Source organism: Talpa europaea (genome assembly GCF_964194135.1).
Source record: "Talpa europaea genome assembly, chromosome: 4".
Lineage (NCBI taxonomy): Eukaryota > Metazoa > Chordata > Mammalia > Eulipotyphla > Talpidae > Talpa > Talpa europaea.
In genome coordinates, this window is record NC_140070.1 from 21949145 (window position 1) to 21973728 (window position 24584).

At 36.7% G+C, this 24584-nt stretch overlaps 1 protein-coding gene across 3 annotated transcripts; it reads right to left on the reverse strand.

Annotated features, from left to right (window-relative positions):
- Positions 1-718: 718 nt before the first annotated feature.
- On the reverse strand, positions 719-22914 carry VPS37A (VPS37A subunit of ESCRT-I; the record flags this gene model as incomplete). 3 transcript variants are annotated; one of them, XM_084231148.1, is made up of 11 exons in its annotated part: positions 22739-22914; positions 16332-16406; positions 13271-13385; positions 11756-11856; positions 8772-8997; positions 7003-7073; positions 3362-3489; positions 3223-3281; positions 3077-3127; positions 2048-2191; positions 719-799 (listed from the first exon to the last, which is right to left on the reverse strand). In XM_084231148.1, exons 1-11 carry the CDS (start codon positions 22861-22863, stop codon positions 719-721), a joined length of 1176 nt encoding a protein of 391 aa, XP_084087274.1. In that variant the 5' UTR covers positions 22864-22914. The 3 variants fall into 3 exon arrangements, with proteins under 3 accessions (XP_084087274.1, XP_084087273.1, XP_084087275.1); XM_084231147.1 differs by having other exon boundaries at positions 3077-3145; XM_084231149.1 differs by lacking the exon at positions 16332-16406 and having other exon boundaries at positions 3077-3145.
- Between the last annotated feature and the right edge of the window lie 1670 nt (positions 22915-24584).

Genomic DNA, 24584 nt, shown 5'->3' on the forward strand with positions numbered 1-24584 from the left:
TTTGTTGGGGTGGGAACTAGATCTTGCAATAAAATAATTCCTAAACAAGGGAGATGGAGAAGAAAAGGGTATATTGAGAACAGGTAAGATTGTGAACAAAGTTATAGTGGGAGAAGAAAGAACATGACGTGAAAGAGAATGTAAGAGGAAATGGAAAATTAAAATGGATGATCTTCAGTCAATGCCAGATTATAGAAGGCTTAAAACCAGAAGAGAAATTTGTCATTGACATTGTCATTACCAGGGGAAATATCATTCTGTCAGTGCCATATAGGAAAGAGAAAAACCCTGAAGCCAGGGGTCATTACTGAAATAATCCTGGTATGAAATGGAAAAGAGACACCAGAAGTTAATTTAATTTAGTTCTTAAAAATGTTCTTAGGAATTTTAAAGGAAGAAATAACAAAGGAAAACTACTAAGAAGTATCTCAACTGACGCGGTATACCCCAATACCAGTTCTACATAGGTAGCAATCGAATATTGAAAAAAAAAATACATTTAAGCCAACATCATACTGAGAAAGTATCTAAAGATTTCTACTAGCTGTATGCTTATGTATATCTTATGCTTAGTACATTCTATAAAACATTTTGTTATACAGCGCAATAGGTATAATGATAGTACTATGCTTAAAGTTGGATGAACAGGCAGAGTACACTTCAGTGAAGAGTATCATGTAATGGCCTTGAAACTGAAACCTCATAGAATACAATTTACCTATAGGGGAGCATGAAATTGGCTGTGCATTGCCATCGCCTGCTGAAGTTTTTCCTCCTTGGCTCTTCTACAGTGGCAAATCTAGAAGACAAATTATTTAAAATACCAGCTACTTCTCCATTATTTACTAACTCCTTCCAACATTATGAAAAAATTCTGAGAGAATTATTTAACCTGTTGACATTACTTCAAGTTTTGAATATTTAAGGTAGTTCAGAGAATCAAAATAAATCCCATATAATTTTTAGAAGATAATTTTTACCTGTAACTAATTCTTTAATCAATTCTCTGATTATGTAATTTCAAAAACATGTGTTTTAAAAATATAAAAATAAATCTTACTGTTGTTAAACAGGAAGATTAATAAACACTTCAAAAGCAAAAGTATAAAGTACCAAAGAACAATGAACCAGAAATCAATGCCTTACTAATGCTATTACTATAGCATGTCCCTGAGCATCAATTTTCTCTCATGGAAAATAGGGATAATAAAATATGCTAAATATCTGCACACATATAGTACATATGTTTGATAGTTTATTAACAAAAGGTTATTTTTAAAATGTGATGTTATAGAGAAATAAGGTAAACAGGACTCTATCAAAGAGCAAGAAACTGTTCAGCATGCTTTGATTTTTCTTTACATATAATGGAAATATCAGAACAGAACTACTACAGAATGTTCTCCATAATATTAAAAACAAAATTTTTTAATCACTACAGATTCGCTTTTTAACAATTTGTAATGGCCTCCCTGGTGGCGCAGGGGTTAAAGACAGCACTATCAAGCTATCACAGACCATTGTAGCATGAGTTTGATCCCAGGCCGGCCAGGGAGCAACCCACATGGTGCAGAAGAGCTCTCCTGTCTCACCTGCTGCTCCCCTCAGCAATGTATTTCAGTATATCTGCCTGTTCTGCTCCCCACTCTCTCTGGTGAATCCTTTTAAACCCCACACTTCTGCTTTATGCCCCAGTTCTTTTATATATAAATAAATCTTTAAAAAAAATTATAAAACTGGTTATTCAGGAATATATTACAACTATTCAGAGTAGACTTAAGCTGATTTGCTAGCTTTAGTACAGAATAATGCAGATACTATCATTTCTGAAAGAGAACTATTTTTTTAACTTGCCTGTACTCACAACAAGCAGATTTAAAGTAATAGCAGGACATTGCTATCTTTCTCAATAGAACTCTTCAGTTTTCTCTCATGGCACTCAAAATTCCAGGCAGTAATGGGATATAAGTTTTTTATTAGTCATGATTATACTTAAGTAATTTGAAATTAGGCTATCACTTGTCCTCAACTGGAAAGGATTACATACTGTTCTCTTTTCCATGAAGCTACTGAGAAAATCATCTATTTCAGTTTTTCCCTCCAAGAAATCTTCAGCAATATTATCAGATTCTTCTTCAGCTTCTTGTGCAGCTACTTTCAATCTTGCCTGCAGGGCACTTGCACTACAACTCTGGAAAAGAAAACCAATTTCCTCATCTGTCAAATGGAAGCAAAAGTAACAATTTCTATCTCATATGGTTTTATAGGGAATAATTGGCCTATGTATATATAGTTTAGTGCAGTGCAAGGCACATAATAATTACTCAATGTTAACTATTATTTCTTTTATTCTAAAGAATGATCATATTATCTGAAATCCATTATAAATTTATACCATTTACTATAACAATTTTGCTATTGTTTAATGTCTTTCATGTTTTATTACATTATTTTTACCTTCCAGAATTTCTGATTTTTAGAATATTAACTATAATGTCGGTTACTGATATGTGATAGATTATATACTCTTTTCCTTTTCTAGTTTTAAAGATTTGTATTTGCAGATACAAAGGTTGAATTTTATATGATGCTTCTGATTTTCATATCAGAACTGGGCATCTAACATAATATAATCTATTTGTGGTGAGTTACTCTTTACATATTTTATACATTATACTACTTATTAACTTTTCATTTAAGATATCTGTACCATAAACTTACACGAATCAAAGTTAAAAGTTCTTATTACAAGAGTTAAACTGGTTTTATAATAACTTCCCCAGAAAAGTTATTTATAAAAGGAGCCTTTGTATTTTTCTGTTCTGAAACCAAACATGCTCTTGTATGACCACAAATAATTTATAATGCTTAAGACCTGTTCATAACTCATAAACCAATATTAATTCTAATTACAGAATTAGGGAAAGAATCCTAATATAATTGATTATAATAAAATTAGATGAATTATAGCTAGTATGAATATAATTCTGATAATAATGGAAGTAAGAATGTAGTAGCTCACACACATTAAGATTAAAAATTCTTATGGTAAGGAAAAACAGGTAAACAATCTTACCTCACTAAGTTCATGCTGCCTTTGCATCTTCTTTTCAAAAGCAGATTTCATTTGTGTGAGTAGTTCATACTAAAAGAGCAAATGAAAACACTGTTTTATTCTATTTTAAAATTTTAAGGATGCCTTCAAAAGGATAAACAACTCACCTTATCTAAGACAGTTTGCCTTTTGGCTTCCAAGCTGGGCTCCAAAAGGAGATTTTTTCCTGTGAGACAAATCTCTGGGTTATTTCTAGGTAAAGATCATTCTTTTTTCAGGAAATTTGACAAAGAAAGAAAGACATACTTGCTAATTCCTCAATATTTTTTACTAAGTCATCCTTGTCAGTAATAATTTGTTTTAGTTGAGGTAAAGTCAGAAATAGTTTTAGTAGTATCTCCTCTTGTTCATTCATATCTGTAAGTTGTGACACACTAAAAAAAAAAAATAATGATTGTGAGTTATTCCATTTTTCTCAATGTAAATATTCCTAATTTTCAGTTTTATTCAGCAGATAAGGTTCTAAATCAATTTTGAAGTATCTATATATTTACACATATAAGGTTAACTGTTGCCGTAAAAGGAAAATATCAACCCTAACAGAACATGAAGTTGTGTGAATATAGTGTCAAGTCACTATAGGACTATGAAAATTAGTACATATGACATCCATAACAATGCCCAATTTTACCTCTATGCCTATGTATCTAAGAGGTGTGTGTAGCTATCATAATAAAAGTTATGGACATGTATATATGTGTCTGTATGTACACATATTCATAAATATTTAAAGTAATCATGGAAGGCTAAACCAAAAGCAAAACACAATAGGATGAAAGAGAGAAACAAGTGATAAGACAGGGATGGCAGTTAAACCCCTTTGAATCTATCTTTTCTTTCTGACCATAGTTAAATAAAAGCATTATTAAAAAAAAAAAAAAGGTAAAGTCTCTAAAATTCAAGCAAATGGAAATAAAAGGACCTGGATTTTTTTCTGAGTTATCAGAGAAATATTATTTGAAGAGGCGTTAAAGAATAGTATTTGGCTGGGGCCTCCCCTGGTGGCGCAATGGTTGAGCGCTGGGTTGCGAGGCTGCCCGCAGCCTCTGCAACACCAGTTCGATCTCCAGCCACCAGCGAGGGTTCCACAAAAAAAAAAAAAAAAAAAAAAAAAAGAATAGTATTTAGTATTTGGCTATACATCTCTGGTATGATATATTATAAAGACAAAAGAAGTATAAAAAAAACAAATTAAAACACATCCTGCATTCAATAGTATAAATATTGATATTATTATTTTAAAAGAGAACGAGTGCCCTTCCGAGAAATGGCTGACTGCAGGCCAGGGAAAAGAAATGTTCAGAATGAGCCCACACTATTTTTGTTTTGCCAAAAAGGATACAGAAGAAGCCAAGTTGAAAGGTTTCCTATTGACTAAAAAATAGGGCTATTTTAAGCATCAAAAAGAATAATGACTGGATTGATTGAAACACATTAAATATACATTTAAAAAACTTAGGAGTTTGTAAAAACACAAACAATTATGGAAAAAAAATAAAGCCTTGCTCATCAGAACTTTTGGAGCTTGCTAATGCATCGATTCCTTATTCTGAAAATTGATAAAAGGAGAAAAATCAAGCACTTATAATAGTGCCTTTCCATGTAACTAGTTAATTTAAGAAAGTTCTTCACAGAATTTAGCTAATTAGAGCATTAGTAATAATAAAATCTGAAAGTCATATCTGCAATCCTTAATAAAATAATGGCCAATGATTTTAGGTGTTTCAATCTTACTATCACAAAAAATAGGGCAGCTAGTGTCACTATTATCTTAAGTGATATAATAGGAAGTATGCACTAAATTATAAGTATGCTACCCAAAAGAATTAAACTGAAATCATTTTTTACATATTTATTAAGAAGTAACTGACATATATATTGTTTAAGGAGTAAAATGTGATGATCTGATAAAACGAATTCTAATCCAGACTATATAATCAAGTTACCAGTATGGGAATGTAAACTGGTCCACTCTCTATGGAAAGCTGTGTGGAGGTTCCTCAAAACACTAAAAATGGATCTACCATGTATTATCCAGCGATTCCACTCCTAGAATATACCCAAAGAATATAAAAACACTAGTTCAAAGGGAAATTTGCACTCCTATGTTAGTTGCAGCACTATTTACTATAGCCAAAATATGGAAATAAGGGCCTCCCTGGTGACGCAAGGGGTTAAGAACTGTACTATGAAGCAATCCGCAACCTCTGCAGCACAAGTTCGATCCCCAGCTGTCCAGGAAATAACCCACATGGCACAGCAGACCTCTCCTGTCTCGCCCACTGCTCCCCTCAGCAGTGTATTTCAGTCAGTCTGCCTGTTCTGTTCCCCGCTCTGTCTCTGGTGAATCCTCTCACCTCCCCCCTGCCCCACATCTTTGGCCTGTACCCCAGCTCTTGCATGCATAAATAAATCAATCTTTAAAATAAAAAAAAAATATGGAAATAACTCAAATGCCCCAAAACAGATAAATGGACCAAGAAGATATGGTATAGATGTACAATCGAATACTACTTGGCAATCAGAAAAGATAAACCCATGGCATTTGCGGCAACATGGATGGAGCTGGAAGGGATTATGCTAGCTGAAATAAGTCAGGAGGAAAAAAGAAAAATATCAAATGGTTTCACTTATAGGTGGAATATAAGAAAAATGAACAACAGGTCAGGAAAAAGGTAAAACTTGCAAGCTGACCATAGATTTGAGGAATACAGCAGAGAGTGGGAGGAAGTTGGATCAAAATACGGGCGGGAAGGGCACAAGGTACTATAGTGTTGGTAAGAACTATAGGGATTACACATGAAGGGAGTAATCAAATATTGTACAAAAATGAACAACAAAGTAATAAATTAAAAATTAAAAACAACAACAAAACTGAGTTGAAGAAAAGTGATCAAAAAATATAATTTCTAGGGCCTCCCCGGTGGCGCAGCGGTTGAGCGCTGGGCTGAGAAGCTGCCCGCAGCCTCTGCAGCGCTGGTTCCAGCCCCGGCTGCTGGGCGAGGGTCCCACATGGCACGCAGACCTCTCCTGCTGCCTGCTGCTCCCCTCAGCAGTGTACTTCGTCAGTCTGCCTGTTCTGCTCTCCGCTCTGTCTCTGGTGAATTCTCTCACCCTCCTGCACTTCTGACTGTACCCAGTGCTTGTATAAATAAATAAATAAATCTTTAAAAAGAAAAAAATAACTTCTATTTATAAGATAAAATAAATGCTAGGGATGTGATATACATACAGCATAATGACTATAGTTAACATTGCTCTATCCTAAGAGTTCCCAACACAATGGAAAAAACCTTGTTTTCTTTTCTTGGTATCTATATGAGGTGATGGATGTTAACTAAACTTACTGTGGTAATCATTCACAATATATGTAAGTCAAATCACTCTGCTGTACATTTTAAATCTATACAATGCTGTATATATCTCAATAAAACTGGAAATAAATTTTAACTACCAAAGAAACACAATGTGGTAATATATTATTACAACAGTATTTCTCTACCTACAAAGTTTTATCTACCAAATAAACAATGAAAAGGTCTAAAATAGAGAAAAGATATATTTTGAAATATTCAGGTATAATATATTCTGAAATAATTTTCACAAGAACGTAGTGCTACCTAGGAGAAAGGACCTTGTTATCCTGATAAATATTATCAGTTCCTGCATCTAAAAATTCTCTGACTACATAATAGCCACTCAGAATATAAAATCTACAACGCCTAAAACTAACTTATAAAACTTTCCTACTAAGACAACCATAATGTAGGAATAGTGAGGATTTTAAAAATCTTTTTATTTAATGTGGATATGAAAATGATGATCTGGTTAAGTATTTACAAATAAAATAGATAACTAATACCAATGTTACACTTCAAGTTTTTTACCTTAGTTCTGAGAGTTCTGGAAATGCATCAGGGACATCTGGCATCTTGTAACCAAAACCATTTTGGCTTATCTAAAGAGAGTTTTAAATGGCATTAAATTTCAGCCATCTTTTTGACTGTTTTCATTATCATGTCTTCATCTTCATACTGTGCTTTGTCCTTACTCTCTCCCCCTTCTTTCCTCACTCTGTATTTCTCAGTGTCCTCTTGTTTATATAGCATTTCTTCCTTTTTTTTTTTTTTTTGGCTGGGGACCATGTGAGAACCTGAGTAAGCGCTTCTTAGCAAGTAGATGGCTGTAAAATAAATCTCAAGTTTATCTGTGACAGGTGTTGGGTTAACCATAGATTTCAATGATACATGAATATAATTATCTCAAATGAAAGCATTAAGTATTAATAACTGAATGAAAGTCTGAACAGTTACATAACTATATTAGATTAGAATAGATGACTTAAAAATTGAGGAGCCTTAAAAATTTTTCTTGTAGGGCCTCCCCGGTGGCGCAGCGGTTGCGCACTGGGTTGCGAAGCTGCCAGCAGCCTCTGCAGCGTCAGTTCGATCCCCGGCTGCTCCCCGGCCACTGGGGGAGGGTCCCACATGGCGCGCAGACCTCTCCTGCCGCCCGCTGCTCCCCTCAGCAGTGTACTTTGGTCCTTCTGCCTGCTCTGCTCCCCGCTCTGGCTCTGGTGAATTCTCTCACCCTCCCGCGCTTCTGACTGTACCCAGTGCTTGTATAAATAAATAAATATATCAATCTTAAAAAAAAAATAAAATATGCTTAAAAAAATTTTTTTTCTTGTAGTTTTGTTTTTACTACTAATTGTAGTTTGTTCATAATATCATTAACAAAATGAAGAAAGCTTCTGGAAAAACAGTGAAATTTGTACTGTTGGATAAAATAAAGTTTTATAATATTTAATTATTACTATGGGTGATATTCACTAAGGACTAAAAATTAAGGTTTTTATCTTTTTAAAAACTTTAAAATAAATTTTAATTGGCGTAATATTGTTTGTAACATTTTCTGGTGTAAAAAATGAAGGTTTAAAAATCCCTTAATATGTTTTATACACAAATGATTAGTCTCTCCCTAAGTAACTTCCCACATGGTAACAGTTACTGGGTCAAGAACATAGAATTTTTTTTTAAACCGTGGAATACTTTAACCCTTAACATGATACAGCAGACTTTCCACAATCTGATACCAGCTTCTCCTACATGATCACTTCCTGTGCCTTCACTGACAGTCATAGAGATCTATTTATAAAGAGCTTCACAAATTTGACATCTTGGTTATGCCTCTGCCTTTATCAATGCTATTACCTCTTGAAATCCTGGAAAATCCACTACTGTTTCAAAATCTGGTCTCAAGCATTCATTCATTCATTTATCTGATTCTTTTAACTGTGCACTGATGATATGTGTCAGACATTATTTGAGGCACTAAGGATACAGTGGCAAAAAAACCTGCATCACTTTTTTCATAAAGGCATCTCTTCTAGTTCTACCTTGGTCCCTAGAATTACTGGCAATTCCTTCAACTATTCACTATAACTCTAGAATAACCCTTAAATTCTACTGAAGTTTTTTTATTTGCAATTATTTGATTATTGCTGGTTACTTCTCAGCGTTTATTACTTAAGTTGAAAATGTAATTTAATCATTTTATTTTTTGTGCCTGACTTGTGGCTGGCACAAGCTGGCATACAATAAATATTTGTTAATTGAATGAAGGGTACAAATATGAGATAACTGAATATACCAACCGGTGCTGAAGCGTCCGTTGTGGGAACAGGTAACGGCAGATTTGAAAGGACACCAAATGAAGGTGCAGCAGGTTTGGCTGGTGAGTAACTTGTTGTTGAAGAAGAAACAGAATCAGCAACAGGTAAAGATGTGATACTCCTGTTAGCTTCTTGTGGGGGGTATGGAGGGAGAAATGGAAAACCCTGAGAAGCATAAGGCGGCATTCCACCTGGGTTACTGTACAGACTAAAGAGAAACAAAAAATAAAAATTAGAGTAGATTTAGGTGTGAATTTGTAAAATTACTTCTAACCTGTTCTAAATAACAGTGGTCATGCATTGTAGAGAAATCTGTAAGGCATGTGATACTTTAACTTAATTATTTTATACATTGACGAAATATGAACATTTAAAAAGGAGGACTGTGATTTCCATGAAAAAGGAAAATTGTGTGCTTTAGAAAGCATACAATTCAACTGGCCAATGCAGAATAGACTACTTTTGATTTTTAAGCATCCCACTAGCAATAAATAAATATGTTCATTGACGGGAATGGAAAATAACACTTACTCCAGAAAATTCATTCAAGTAGAGGATGCTTAGTATAGTAGATTGCACTATATTTAGCAAAATCTGACTGAAAGTCAAGAATGCTTTCCTAGAAAATTTTAAAGGACAATTAAACATACAGATGTTAGGAATATTAAAAACAGACACATATAAGAAAACATGTAGATTAGAAAAAGTGGCACAGTACACCTACTGTAGACAATGCAGTTAATATTTATTTTTACAAGATCATTAATATTTTATATTTAACTTTTTTCCCCCCAGAGAGAACCATACTCTAAAAGAATTAGGGTGATTCAGGTTGAAGTGTATATGAGAAATACCTAAATATCAATATTTGAATTAATAAAGTTTAAATGGTCAATCACTCCTGCATAAAGGACAAAAAAAAAATTTCTTTTAAATAGAATACTAGACACTCCAGGGAAGAGAAGGAGTTACAGATTAAACTCTATAAAAAACCTTGCACATCTAGACTTGACAAATTTCCTTACTAGTAAATGCATTTACATGGCAAGAGGGTGGTGCATCCCGGTCCATGGGGACAGAAGATCATATGCTTGGGACATTTGCCCAACTTCGTCCTATCTCTTCATCTGACCATTCATCTGCTATCTTTTATAATATCCTTTATAATAAACTGGTAAATGCACGTAAATGTTCCTCTTGACTTCTGTGAGCTCTGTAGCAAATTAATTAAACCCAATGAGGGTCATGGGAAAGTGATTTATAACTAATTATAAAAGGCATTTATCGATATGTCTGTGAATATGTTAATGATTATCTAAAAACAATATGATCAACATGAGAGAATATATGTATTATTCTTGAATTAAAGTTTAATAATTCTAAACCAATTTGCTTTTTTTGGCGCTCTGCAGAGGGTACAGCCTATAAAGGAAGAAATGTATCAAACTTGCTTTTTATTTTTTATTTATTTATTTGTTTTTATTTATACAATAGCTGGGGTACAGGCCAGAGGCATGGGAGGGTGAGAGGACTCACCAGAAACAGAGTGGGGAGCAGAACAGGCAGAAAGACCAAAACTACTGCTGAGGGGAGCAGCGGCGCAAGAGGAGAGATCTGCCGTGCTTTGTGGGAATCTCCCTGGCTGACTGGGAATCAAACCCGCACTGCAGAGGCTGAGGACAGCTTCCCAACACTGTGCTCAACCTGCTGCGCCACCTGGGAGGCCCTCAAACTTGCTTTTTAATAGTATGCACTCTATCATAGAATGTACTTGAAATGGTAACAATATGTTGGCTTGAATATTTAAAATAAGTGAATGAATTTATACCTAACTCTATACTGACAGAAGACAGGAAATATAGTTTTTAGATAAAGATTATCAATGAGGTTCATGACTCCAGTAATTAGATATTGCATGACAAAGATGAAGAATGTAGTTGATGTACATAATGAACTGGATAGCCTACCTAAGGAGATTTCCAAGCAGTATCTAAGATGCTGCCTGACTTCGGAATAAGAAAACACTCTTAGAAATTAGGTAAAAGAAATGGGCATTAAGTCAAGAAATATTCTAAGAAGTTAAAAGACCAGTAAGAAGTTACATCATGAGGGGCCTCCCAGGTGGCGCAAGAGATAAAGCACTGCACTATGAAGCAATCCACAGCTTCTGCAGCATAAGTTCGATCCCCGGCCAGCCAGGGAGAAACCCACATGGCACAGCAGACCTCTCCTGTCTCGCCCGCTGCTCCCCTCAGCAGTGTATTTCAGTCAGTCTGCCTGTTCTGTTCCCCACTCTGTCTCTGGTGGATCCTCTCACCCCCCACATCTTTGGCCTGTACTCCAGCTCTTGTATGTATAAATAAATCTTTAAAAAAAAAAAAAAAAAGTTGCATCATCAAGTTTCAGAACACCAAAGATGAAAAAAGTTGAAAAGGTCAAGAAATCAAAATGGCATTGGACAATTTAGCCACAACAGAAACACTATGTCGAAATTAGAGCACTGTCTTCAAAATTCTAAATGGAAAACTTCAACTTGGATCTTGAACCATACCAACTATTAAGTGTAAGGGTATGTTAAAGATATTTGCAAATTAAAAAGAAAAGTCTTAAGTTTTCTCTGCCAAGAATCTTGTGGCATAATATTTTTCAAAAATGGCCACAACAATATTTCTGACTACATACCCTGTTCAAGAACCTTGCCACTCCCTCCCCAAGAGGAAAAATCTATTTTTCTCCCTTTGAATCTGGTCAGGACTTTGTATTGCCTTAACAAAGTGAATGCAGAAGTGACAAAAGATGACTAAAAAGGCAAAATTACTTTCTTACAACTCTCAAGCTATTTACCTAGGAACCCAGTGAGAATCATATCTAGGTGTTCTGACTAACATTCCAGATAAGGCCTCTGCTAGGAGCCTGCTGAAGACAAACAGGCAGAAGAGAGCTCATTCTGTTACAAATATACTTACTATGGAAATGATGTTGAAGAAGGAGCTAAAACTGGAGGATTTTTCCAAAATTCATCCAACAGACTCTGAACAATTTTTCCCAGATCTGAGTGCATTGTAAACTGAAAGTAAAAACAATAATACAGGATGGTCAAAATCACTTTCAGAAAGTTTAAAAAGTCTCTTTAGGATAATAGCACTCTAAAACTTAATACACTTGCAAATCAAGAATTAAATGAAAAACAGGACAATGAATCAACTGAACATATTAGCAATCTACCACTTACAATATTTCTTAGAGAACCAATACCACAAATCAGGTTAAAAATCTATTTAATCATTAGTAGAGCTGAAATTTCACTATAAACTAAGTAAGATTCAAAGGTAATACTGAGAATACATTTAAGTTACAGTTCTTTATATTAATCAATCACACATGTATCTGTAATATTTTGATTTATAGAAAATATATGCATTTGTTCAAAGGACTAAATATATTTCTCATATAAACTTGGTCTTCATCCATACAGCCTAGCTTACAGCTCCCAAACCCCTTAGAATTTCCTAAATGTTGTGAGTGATAAAGGTGTCTCATATTACATTATTGAAGGTAACTTTGGGGAAGCACCTAAGGAGGGGCATGTGTCTGTGTGAGATTGTCAGGGAAACCAACAAGAATAGAAGCTAGACCTTTAGTCACCAAATTTTAGGGATGGGGAGCAGCTAGAGTTTGAGTTCAAATACCAACGGCAATGATTTAATCAAACATGCCCAATGATGAAGTCTTCATAAAAGCCCAAAAGGAGAGGAATTAGAGAGTTTTCTAGTTGGTGAGCACATGAAGATTTGAGGAGAATGGCACTAATGGAGAGGGTATGAAAGTTCTCCCCTTTTCCCCATAGCTTGACCTATACATCTCTCCCATTTGGCTGTTCCTGAATTATATCCTTTGTAATATCAGTTGAGTTAACTGGTTTCCTGAATTCTGTGAATTGTTTTAGCAAATCAGTAGATCCTAAGAAGGTGGTTCTGGGAAGCTCTGACGCACAGCTGGTTTGGTCAGAAGCACAGGTAACCCACTTGTGATCTGCATGTGAAGTGTGGATCCATTTTGGGAGACTGAGGCCTTAATCTGTTACATGTGATGCTGTCTTTGGGGACATAATGTCAGAATTGAGCTGGATTGAGTTGACACCCTGCTAGTATCTGAGAATTGCTTGTTGATATGGGAAACCCTCCAAATACATTCATGTGGCAATTAGTCTCACGACAGCTACACTGTAAGAACTATGTGAATGCTATCCCTTCCTAACAATTATGGAGTTAACAACTGTGAATCAAAGTTCTAACATCAAGAGGTCCTCATCATTGAAATATAATCTTTGAATCAAAATTATTTATTATATACAATGAATATTTTAAAAAATAACTGATTTCAAAATGAGATTTTAAATGCACTTCAGACTTCTAAAATATCTACTAGAAAAGTAATGCAGTTGTTATATTATCCAGAAATAAATTGAACCATATACATACATTGTTTACTAATGGAGAGGTAACATACACTCCTTGTTTGTCCATTAAGTGATGTCGTATTGGTGGATACACACTGATCACTGGTTTTTCCTGAGGAAACTGTGGAGGAAGCAATCTGGTAAAGATAGAATAGACAAAAACCAAATGTTACAAATGTTACATTATATAGACCTAAAACAAAATTAGTTAAAAGCAAATTAAATTTTCATACTTCTCTTTTGAGCAATTATTCAACTGTAAGTGCTCTAAGATTACAGCTTCGTTGAGTTGACTGAAAATATAAAAAAAAGTTGCATTTTGGCCACAAGATTCTAAAAGCTGAATACTGATCAACCTTTTCAATGTGGAATATGGATATCCAGAATTATAGGATATTCTTCACACCATGCCAATTAATGGCAATATGCTAAAAATGTAAAATCTCATGTAAAAACCAGATGAGGCATTTGTATCAGATGAACCACTGGAAACCAGTCTGGCTATTCATAGGCCACAGTTCTGGACATATAATTTTCTTGTGGTTTTTGTACTTTTGAAATGTTGCCAAGAATTATTTCACTATTTAGTGAATTTCTAAAGTTAGTGGATAAAACAGAAAGTACTAATTAGCCTACCTCTCCCAACTCTGAAGTCAATTGCATAGTGTCAAGTAAGAACAATATATTCTTCTTTTTTTTTTTTAAGATTTATTTAAACATACAAGAATTGGGGTATAGGCCAGAGGTGTGGGAGGTGAGAGGATTCACCAGAGACAGAGCAGGGAACAGAACAGGCAGACTGACAGAAATACACTGCTGAGCGGAACAGCGGGTAAGTCAGAAGAGGTCTGCTGCGCCATGTGGGTATCTCCCTGGCCGGGGATCGAACTCGTGCTGCAGTGGCTACGAATAGCTTCATAGGTTGCATCTTAACCCCTTGCGCCACCAGGGAGGCCCAAGAACAATATATTCTTTTTTTAAAAAATTATTTATTTATTTATTTATTTATTTATTTATTTATTTATTTATACAAGCACTGGGTACAGTCAGAAGCACGGGAGGGTGAGAGAATTCACCAGAGCCAAAGCGGGGAACAGAGCAGGCAGAGGGACCAAAGTACACTGCTGAGGGGAGCAGCGGACGGCAGGAGAGGTCTGCACGCCATGTGGGACCCAACTCTGGTGGCCAGGGACAGCCAGAAATTGAACCATCGCTGCAGAGGCTGCGGGCAGCTTCGCAACCCAGCGCTCAACCGCTGCGCTGCCAGGGAGGCCCCAAGAACAATATATTCTTATTTAAGAAAAAATGGGAAAACCTTAACCTCTTTTGAACTAACAGAAAATTAAAATTAGGGAGTAGTCTCAACAAATAAGATTTGACTCAATATGAAGCCATGTTTTCTCTAAAACTCAAAAGAATATTTTTCTTTAATTTGCCTCTGTTGTGTCTCCCCGGTGGCGCAGCAGGTTGAGCGCAGTGCTATGAAACTGTCCACTGCCTTTGCAGCACGGGTTCAATTTCCAGCCGGCCAGGGAGACCCACATGACGCAGCAGACCTCTCCTGTCTCGCCCGCTGCTCCCCTCAGCAGTGTGTTTCATCAGTGTGCCTGTTCTGTTCCCTGCTCTGTCTCTGGTGAATCCTCTCACTCTCCCACACCTCTGGCCTGTACCCCAGTTCTTGTATAAATAAATAAATCTTTAGGGCCTCCCTGGTGGCGCAGCGGTTGAGCACTGGGTTGCGAAGCTGCCCGCAGCCTCTGCAGCGCCGGTTCGATCCCCGGCTGCTCCCAGCCACCGGAGGAGGGTCCCACATGGCGCGCAGACCTCTCCTGCCGCCCACTGCTCCCCTCAGCAGTGTACTTCGGTCCTTCTGCCTGCTCTGCTCCCAGCTCTGGCTCTGGTGAATTCTCCCACCCTCCCGCGCTTCTGACTGTACCCAGTGCTTGTATAAATAAATGGAAATAAATCTTTAAAGAAAAAATAAATAAATAAATAAATAAATAAATAAATAAATCTTTAAAAAAAAAAATAAATTGCCTCTGTCACCCTACTGGCTTAAAAATCTGTTGGCAGCACTGTCAAGAAGAAAACTGGGTTCTCGTTGGCCTTTTCCACTCTCTACCTAGGACTTTGGATTAGAGATAAAGCTATTTCTTTCTTATAGTTGAAGATGTTTTATCAGTTTGTTAAAAAAGGTAATGAATGGCCGTTGGAGTCCAACCAAATTAGATTTATACATTATTCGCTATCTAGGTGTCTGAAATTTGTTCCAATTCAAGGACTGCTCAAGGATTTAAAAAGTTCCTATATATCAAATTAATATAGCATGCTTGTCCCTGCTATACATTCATACTTTAAATAACTAACTCAGCTGGTATTCATAAGGCCTCAAATGTACAAGTGCTATGCTAGGCAACAAGTATATGAAGATGAGTAAGACATGGTTCCTATTTTCAAGTTAAGGGTCTTTTACTTCACTTAAACACTTGCTTTAGCAACCAATCACTTAATGCAATCTAAGGTAATAACTTTGTTCTTTCATATTAAAGACTAATAACTGATTTAAGGCTAAATGGGAATGTTAGCAATCACATTGTCCAAGTGATTTAAGTAATCCTATGATTACATCTTTAACTTCTTTCTTTCTTGAAAAATAATCAAATCAAATTTAGTCTTAAACTTTCTGGTTGATATTTCTACTAATGAAAATTAGAATATTTTAACTGTTTTTGATATTAAGGAAAATTTCTTTCCCCTTTGTCAATATCATTCTTACAGTACAGCATATCTTCAACTAAGCTTTTGCAAATCAATAGACAATTAAGATAATAAGGATTATTACATTTCTTATGGCATTTCCTCTTTTACAGTTTCTTCCTTATACCAAAATACATTAGTAGTAGCTTTAAAATGTTTTTATTTCATGAAGTTGTTTAACATTTGATAAACTAAGGTAATAGAAAGGGAATATTTGAAATAAGTTTGCTTTAAATAGTTTACCTCTAAAATAACTGCGAAACCAGTAATAAAAATATTTTGTTAAAGTATTAGCACATGAAAAAATAGGATACAGTTCTACTCACATATTAATGTTAATTGTCAGGTTGTTTACCGTGAATGGCAACCTATATTCCACATCTTTCTGTATTTCAGCTATACTGCAGAAGAAAATGAGAGAAAAATTTAGAAGTTAGAAAATCATTAATGTTAAAAATAAGTTTAAATGTTTTTATAGCCTACTAAAATTACTTTTACTCAAAGAACCTGGATCTTGTCAGAAAAATCATCATAGTCAGAAAAGTTTCTCAACGAAGCAGGCAATAATACTCGGAAGTATCCAAGTGTATGTATATATCCGAATGTATGTTCTAACTCTGCCACTAACCAGCTGTACAAGACAGCTAGGAAGTATAGATCTTAACAGATTAAACTTTAAAAGTCTGGATGGGGTATTTCCTATAATTTGATGGAGGTTGCTAATTCTTTTTAAAAACAAATATTCACCTTATTTCTAAGTAAGAGAAGCCTGATTTTATTCTGGACAGCAGTGCTCTGGTCTTTTCTGTCAAATAGTAAGTGATAAATGTTTTTAGAGCCTATTAAAAGCATCTATCTACCTAAAAAAATTGTTAGGTTAAGTGAAATAATGTGTGCAAAGCCCTTGGCATAGTAGAGTGCTCATTTAGAACAGGAATCTAATTTGGGACCTGTCTAAATTTGTAGTGTTGGCTTAGTTTCTCATTGTATTTTTATAGAAAAATTAAAGCAAATTTGATTAAAATAATTTTTACTTAAATCATTAGCTGGAAGTGACCAGTTCATTTGCCCCACAGCTATCTTCTCGACATTAATATTTTTGACAGGTTTTCTTCACAAATGAGGCATCCAAGACAACTTAAGGTAATATTAATGAGTGCTGAAACATCATTAACAAATTTTATTTATTTTTAATAATGTTGTTGAGGTGTATGTTTGTTTTTTAAATTTATTTATATTTTATATCATTGTTCTTTTTTAAACAATGTTTGCTTTTTTTCCTGCCCCCCACCTCCAGGTGTAGTCTCCATAGAATTTCCTCTACCAATTCACCCGTGCACCATCACCAGTTCCCTGTGCTCCTTCCTCTCCCTCCCCTGCAGGATGTCTCTGGTTTATAACTGTTTGTTTTGTTTTGTATTGTTACTATTTTTTTCCCCTAATATCTTATTTGGTTCCCCTATATTCCTCCTGTAAGTGAACCCATCCGATATTTTTCTTTTTCTTTCTGACTTATTTCACTGAGCATAATTTCTTCTTGCTCCATCATGTTACTATGAATGGCATGAGTTTATCTTTTTTAATTGCTGAATAGTATTCCATTGTGTATATACACCATATCTTCTTGATCCAGTCATCTATGTTTGGGCATTTGGGTTGTTTTCAGGTTTTACCTATTATAAATAGTGCTGCAATAAATAAAAAGGTAATCATGGCAATTGCTATCCAGAAGCGTGTCCCGAAGATTCAACTCAATCCAGTTCAGGTCTGACACTATCGCCTCAGATACAGCATCATTAATAATTATTACCAGCCAGATAATATTCTAGTTTATTTACATATATTATGCCTAAAATCTTTTAAAGTTGGTACATTTCAAGTGAAGAAACTCACTCTAAGTTGCTGAGTGGAAAGTAAGAAGTAGTCCTGCCACGGACAGGTGAGCTGCAGGTTGGCTTGTGAATAATGGATTCATAAATAATATACTGGCAAGAAGATACAAGCTAAGATGCAAAGGTTCTAGGTACATGGATTCTATGCAGTGGAAAAGAAGGTATCTAAATTTTGTCACATGCTTACTATGTGCCACATAATCTCTAATGTTCATATGGATTATTTAAATAGCAACAACCCTGCATAATAGAAATCACAATTCCTAATTTTACAAGTGAGACTTAGACAACTCAGATAAACTGAATAAGTTGCCAAAGGGCCATATAGCTACTCTGTATTAGAACCAGAATCTGAATCCAGGACAGTTGGTGACAAAGCTTTCATTCACTTAAGTCTTGCTGCTTTTCCTAGAATCAATTATTTTTGCTTGCTTCCTTTTATGTTGCTAAAGTTCCTCTTGTCTTATGTCTAAGAGAATGATCACATAGAACAGACTTATACATTGGACAGGGCAATATGACATCAGGTAGTCAATCCTTTTACTTCAATTCTCCTAAGGCCTATCAAGGTTATATGAATATTTAAATTGTGTCAATTCAGGACACATAAGTATCCCCTGATTTGTGGTTCAGGACTTCTTTTATTAAAAGTATTAGTCATAACAGTGAAAAAGAAAACAACAATTCTATAAAATCATAACTCCCAAATAAGACTTTCTTACTGGATATTAAATAAAAATAGTACCAGAAGTACCATGTACTTTATTAAAATGAATGCACAAGTTCTTTACTTGAGGACTGATCTACTAAGTAAAAGGTAATATAAAGGGCTACTATTTGCATAACTTTGAATTTACATAGTTAATTAATTATAGGTGATAATTACCAACACAGCCTCAGGTTGCTTTAGAGCTAAGGAAACAAAATGACAAAGGAGCTACTTAACTTTAGATATCTTAAGAGGAGAAATCAGAAGAGTTAGGATGGTAACTGTTAAGACCACCAGTTTTCAATATTTTCTGATTGCAAGGGAAATACTTAATTTCCTTTCTGAAGACTTTAAATTCTGGAATGAGTGTATGACTTGAAATATTTTCAAGTTCCATAATTGGAAACCTTGATTGAAGGTGGCTTAAACAGTGTGGTGTTACTTATTTTATACAGAAGTCCAGCAGTGAGGAGATTCCAGAGTTGGTGAATTCAGTGCCATAACATCATCGACATCCCATTTTTCCACTCTAGCACATTCAGCTTATCTTCCTTCATGATCTAAGCAGTCCAGGTACCCCATGTAACACAGCCATATCCAAAACCTAAGAAGCATTTCCTTTTAGACATCTCTTCCTAGTACTAAGAAAATGTTTTTAGCACTCCCTAGCAGAGGGAAGGAGATTATTAGTAAAAGCGAAAGGAGCACAGCCTCCTTTAGGTATGAGGTCCTGGACACCAGGAACTCAGATAAAAAAAGGTGTTCTTCCATGAAATCAGGGGAAATGATTTTGGTGGGAAACCAACAGAGTGAGCTGTTTAGGAAGCAGAAAAAACTGAATTACTTCTATTCCTGCCCATAAAGTCAGAAATGTTAAGTGGTAAATACTGTGATGACTTATTCTGGAAGTATACTGTATTACTTGAGCCTAATCTATGTAACTTTCAGTTTCCATTTTCATAACAGACAATGTTATTCTGCTTTGATTAAACACCATGGTCGTTTATGACAGTTTCCCCTTTGTCCTGCCTTTCTAGTAAGAATTAGATGAGAAAATGGACATAAAATTCAGCAAAGCTTTAGGAGAGGCCTAGGGAAGATGAGGAAGTAACCACAAAAGAGTTCATTTATTAAGAGAGAGAGAATTACACTTTTTCCTGAAATGGGATTTTTTTTAATTATAAAGAGTTAAGAGTTGGAAAGTAGATGAAAGAATGGGGTAGGGAACAGTTTACTGTGGAGGGCAAAATATGTGAGAAACTCAGTGCTATAAAAGCACTGTTGAGCTTATATTTGGAGAAGGGATAAAGTGTGAAACATGAGGGTGATGGTCAGCATGCAACAAAATGGTTTTAATTTAGGAAATTTATTTTAACTAAAATGCCACTTGAAACATTCTTCAACTTTTCATAGTGCACCTTCAGAAAAACCAATTTGTCTTTTTGCACAAAAATCTTGAAGTTGAAGTTGGCTATTCAAGCAACATATGGTTAGATAAACAAAGACAGATCATTTTACCAGCTAGTCTAAAAATGCATATCATGAATTAAATAGGAAGACTGCACAAGGATAGATGACATTTTTCTGGGGTTATATTATTCCTTGAAAACTGGAAGAAGATGACCTACTTGATTGTCTCCAGACTTATCTAGTTATAAATGTGAAAACTTTCAATAAAACAAAATTTCAAACAAACAAATAAAAAATGACCTAAATAAAAAAAAAAAAATTCCTAGACTAAAAGACTAGTATTAGTTACCAGAATGAAAAGGGGGTTGGTGGGAGGATACAAATCATGTAAGAGGAGTCAATTGTATGATGAAGCATAAAATTGGACTTGCAATAGTGAACTTAATGTAGTTTATAATGTAGGGAAGCAAAAATCTGCCAACCCCAAAATGTCTTTTTGGCAAAAGGTTGACTTCAGGGAAGAGCTCTGAAGGCCAGGTGAAGGCTGCTTTCGTTGCTTATATCCAAACTTCTTTCTGTCAGGGTATTATAGGACAAACTAATCCTCCTTTCAATGGAGAAGTTAGAAGTACCTTTGTTTTCCCAATTAAATGGTCCAACTTAACTCCCCTTTCTTCCTCAACCTCTCATCCTAGCTAAGCTATTTAGGATGGCATCTACCGCCACGTGGGCCAGTTACCCGGTTATGCTGTCTCTCCCATGTATACACAAAGTATATATATTATTAGCAAACTTTCATATTGCTTTTTCTCTTATCTGTCTGATGCTTGTTTGATTACTTGCCAATCTAGAGGAACCCAGAGGAGGATGGAATTATTTCTATTGTGTCTGGGTATGTTAATTTTTAATGATGCACACCTGAAACTTACAATACAATGCTATTTCAATTTTAAAAAATGCAAGTATTTTTATAAAAGAAATTAAAAGAATTAAATACTTAGTATTACAAGTTTATGCTATTATAAAATATGCAGCACATGTCCAAATATGAGTGCACAATATCCATCTCAAAAAAAAAATAAAACGGATCCTTTCGGTATATGTGATTCAGGGTATTTACTGATCATCTTTAGCCAACCTCAAAACTCCTTATGTTAGCAATTCCAGCTTAGAATCTCACCTTATTTGGAAGGCTTAAAAAATAAAAAATAAACTTCAAATTAATCATTTTCCTTATTTGCCAGCCTTCAAAGCAAGGAATAGAGATTACTAAAATTCAACTCCAATCTAAAGGAATAAAAATTTGCCAGTATTGCCAATGTGATTCTAAATAGTATTTTAACAAATAGTACTAGTACACAATGTAACAGATTCTAATAGTCAAATTTTGCTATGTTTGTTAAAAATAAGTCACTTTATAAGCTTATCTTGTAAGAATAGCTTTTATAAGTTAGTACAGAAGATGATTTAGAAGAGTGACTGTAAACCTGATTTTCCAAAAAAAAATCACCATTAAGTCAAATAAAAATATGCCACCCTTTCCTATAAATACCACAAAACTTTCTCCTTTTGAAAGTTTTGAATAAGCAGAACAACTGAGATAAAAAAATCAAGAAACATGTTAAGTTCAATCAGCATTAGGCCTCATGTGAATGAAACTGATTTTGTAGTGAATTTCTTTTAACATATCAAACTTAAAACTAATCTACATTTTAATTTACTTGCTTGAGAAAAATTATCACTGTAACAATTAAATGGCCCATTATAGTTTGACAGCAATGAATAAATTTTATTATTTCAGAATACATATTTTTAAATGTATGAAAAATCTATTTAAACTGGGTTAGGGTTGAAAGATGTTGACATCTTTACATTAAAATACAGAGTGTAACACCGTTGGTAAATATATTTGCAAAATTCATATATTTGAAATACAAACAGTACTTTTGAAAACTATTAGAGGCCACTAACATTTGTAATATAAAAGCCTGCAAAAATCAATTTAGAGTAAAAAAGCTGAAATTATTTTGCAAAATATGTCCAATCTGATCATGCTGATAACGAAAAATGCACATAACAGCAGAAAAATAAAGATGAATATAAAGTAATCCCTAAGTGTGGGAACAAGAATAAAGTGATACAAAGACTGGTAGTTGCCAGATTTGGGAGGGACAGTTTGAGGGGAGGATTACATCAGAATTAAACAGGGTTTTAAACCAGAGATGTAAGAGGATTGAGTATGTCATTCCCAGACAAGAATTAAATGATGACTACTTTGGCTTCTCTTTCCTTTGATGTTGCAACAGTTTTTTATTTTTTCATTTTCCACTCTTTGTGAAACTTGGACATGACCTTTCCCCATGCCCTGTATCTTAACAATTCTACCAACGGGGCAGTTAAATAGGAAAAGTTAGTTAGGACACAGGGCAATGCAAAAGACACTGGATACAGCCCGTGAGACAGATTGCACTCGATAGTGATGTCAGAAGAGATGAACAAGGCAAAACTGAAAGCGTGAGCGGTGGGCAAGAGGCAGAGAGGGGCCGAAAGAAACACTGAACATGGACCAAGGATGGGCGAGCAAGCGTGTACCCCAAGAAGGGCAGTGTACCCAAAAGAGCAGCTGGCGGGAAGTCGGCCTGAGGAGCTGTGAGGGTGGAGAGGACCAGCCCGCCCTCCCGCCCTACTTTTTCCTCCTGTGGGAGAGGCAGCGGCCAGTCACCTGGAGTGTGAGTTCCGGAGGGACTCGATCAGGCGCTGCTTCTGCTGCTGGAGGCTGGTGAGGCCACCGGGGGAACCAGCTGCGGAGGAGGAGGCGCTCTTGGTCAGGGGAAAGAGCCAGCTCATCCTCCTCGGGTCCCCGGGCCCCAGGCCCTGGAAGACTCTGGCCTGCTGCTCCCAACAGCTCGGCCCCGCCGTTGTCCGGAGACAGAGGAGCGGGCAGGGACGCCGGGGGCCAAGCGCTGGGGGGCCGCGTCTTCTCTAAGCACGCCCGGCTGGGGATCCCCGGGTTCTGGGGGGCATGCTATGGCTGCGGGCAGCTGGAGAGAGGGAACTTGCCGCCCGGGACAGGCAGTCCTACCTTCACGGCCCTGACGTTCAAACCCGCCTAGTCAGGCAGTCTGAGCGTCCAGCTCTGCTCCAGCCCAGCCTGAGTCACCAACGTGCCCCGCCCCCTCCTGCGTGCCGGGTCGCCGCTACGTGTCGCGTCATCATCCGGCGCCCCCGTCAGGACGTGCGACAGCGACGGCGCAGCACGGTGCGGCGCCGCTCCGGCTCCCCCTTCCCCTTTCCCGGCGAGAGGTGTCTATGGGGCACCCGCTTCCGCCGCCGCTACCGCCACCGCCGCCGGGTGCTGTCTCTATGGCGAGGAGGAGGAGGAGGAGCGTGAGCGCAGCGACACAAGTAGATCTGGAGTCCGCCGCGGCCCTGCGGGGGGAGGGGCGGGGGGAAGGAGGAAGGGGGCGGGAACGGTAAACCGGAGAGGGTGCGCGATGGCGCCCGCGGGAGCGCGGCCGGCGGAGGGAAGAGGCTGCGGGTGGAGAGGGGGGAGGTAGTTGGGGCTGGGGGTAAGGCGAAGGGGCGGGCGCGGAGTGATGACGTGAGGGCTTTGTACCTGGGGCTGCTCTGTTGGACGGAAATTGGGAGTGGAGGGCGGTGGCCAAGAGCCTTAGCGCCGAGTGTTCCTTCGCGCGGCAGTGCTCGGGAGTCCTCCTGGCTGCTGTAAATGGTTGTTAGTATCTTCTCACCGGCTTTATGCCAGGGAAGAGAGTTGCCTATGACTCGAATAGCTCTATGCTGGCCTCTCGTTTCTTTGGGAGCCTGCAGGGATGCTCCTGCAATGATGTGAACGTTTCGGATGCCTCTTCGAGGCTTCTGGAACCGCAGTAGAGAAGGAAGTGGAGGAGAGCATTGTTGAGCTGCAAGGTCTTTCCAAAGTGGTGGTTGTCTGTCTGTAGCGGATTCGGGAGGGTGTCCTAGGAGGGGTCTCCTGAATCGCCTTTGCCTTTTGCTCATAAGGCGCTCGAGGTTACATTTGTTTCTGCAGAGTTTAGGAGGGCGAGGGTTCACAAAACCCTTTTTTTCCGTGTGTGTGAAGATATTTTTTTTTTCAAACTTACGTGAAAATAAAGGAACATGTGGAATTTCCCTGCCCAGGAATCAAAATGCTGGCCTGTACTGTTATTTTATACTATGAAACCTGTGTTTGTGGACCAGAAACATAGTATATGTGTTTAATAACTAAGGGAAATGATCTGATGTTTAGGAAACCAAAGACAGTTTGAAATGTAGATACTTTTTTGTGTTCTTTCTTCTGTAGTTATGAAGCTAGAACTGCTTCTGTGGTTATGATACTTATGATACTTATTTCTCAGAGAGCGCTCTTTTAAAAAAAAAAACAAAAAAAACTGTGCCCTGCAATCTGGCTTGAATGAATGCAAATGGGTTTAAAAATTCAAATCAGATTTTGAATGTTCTGTTAATGAAGAATAAAAGCAAACACTACCTTTGTCCTAATACACATCTGATTTTGTCAAGTGTGATCAGTATTTAGCGTTTGATTTTTA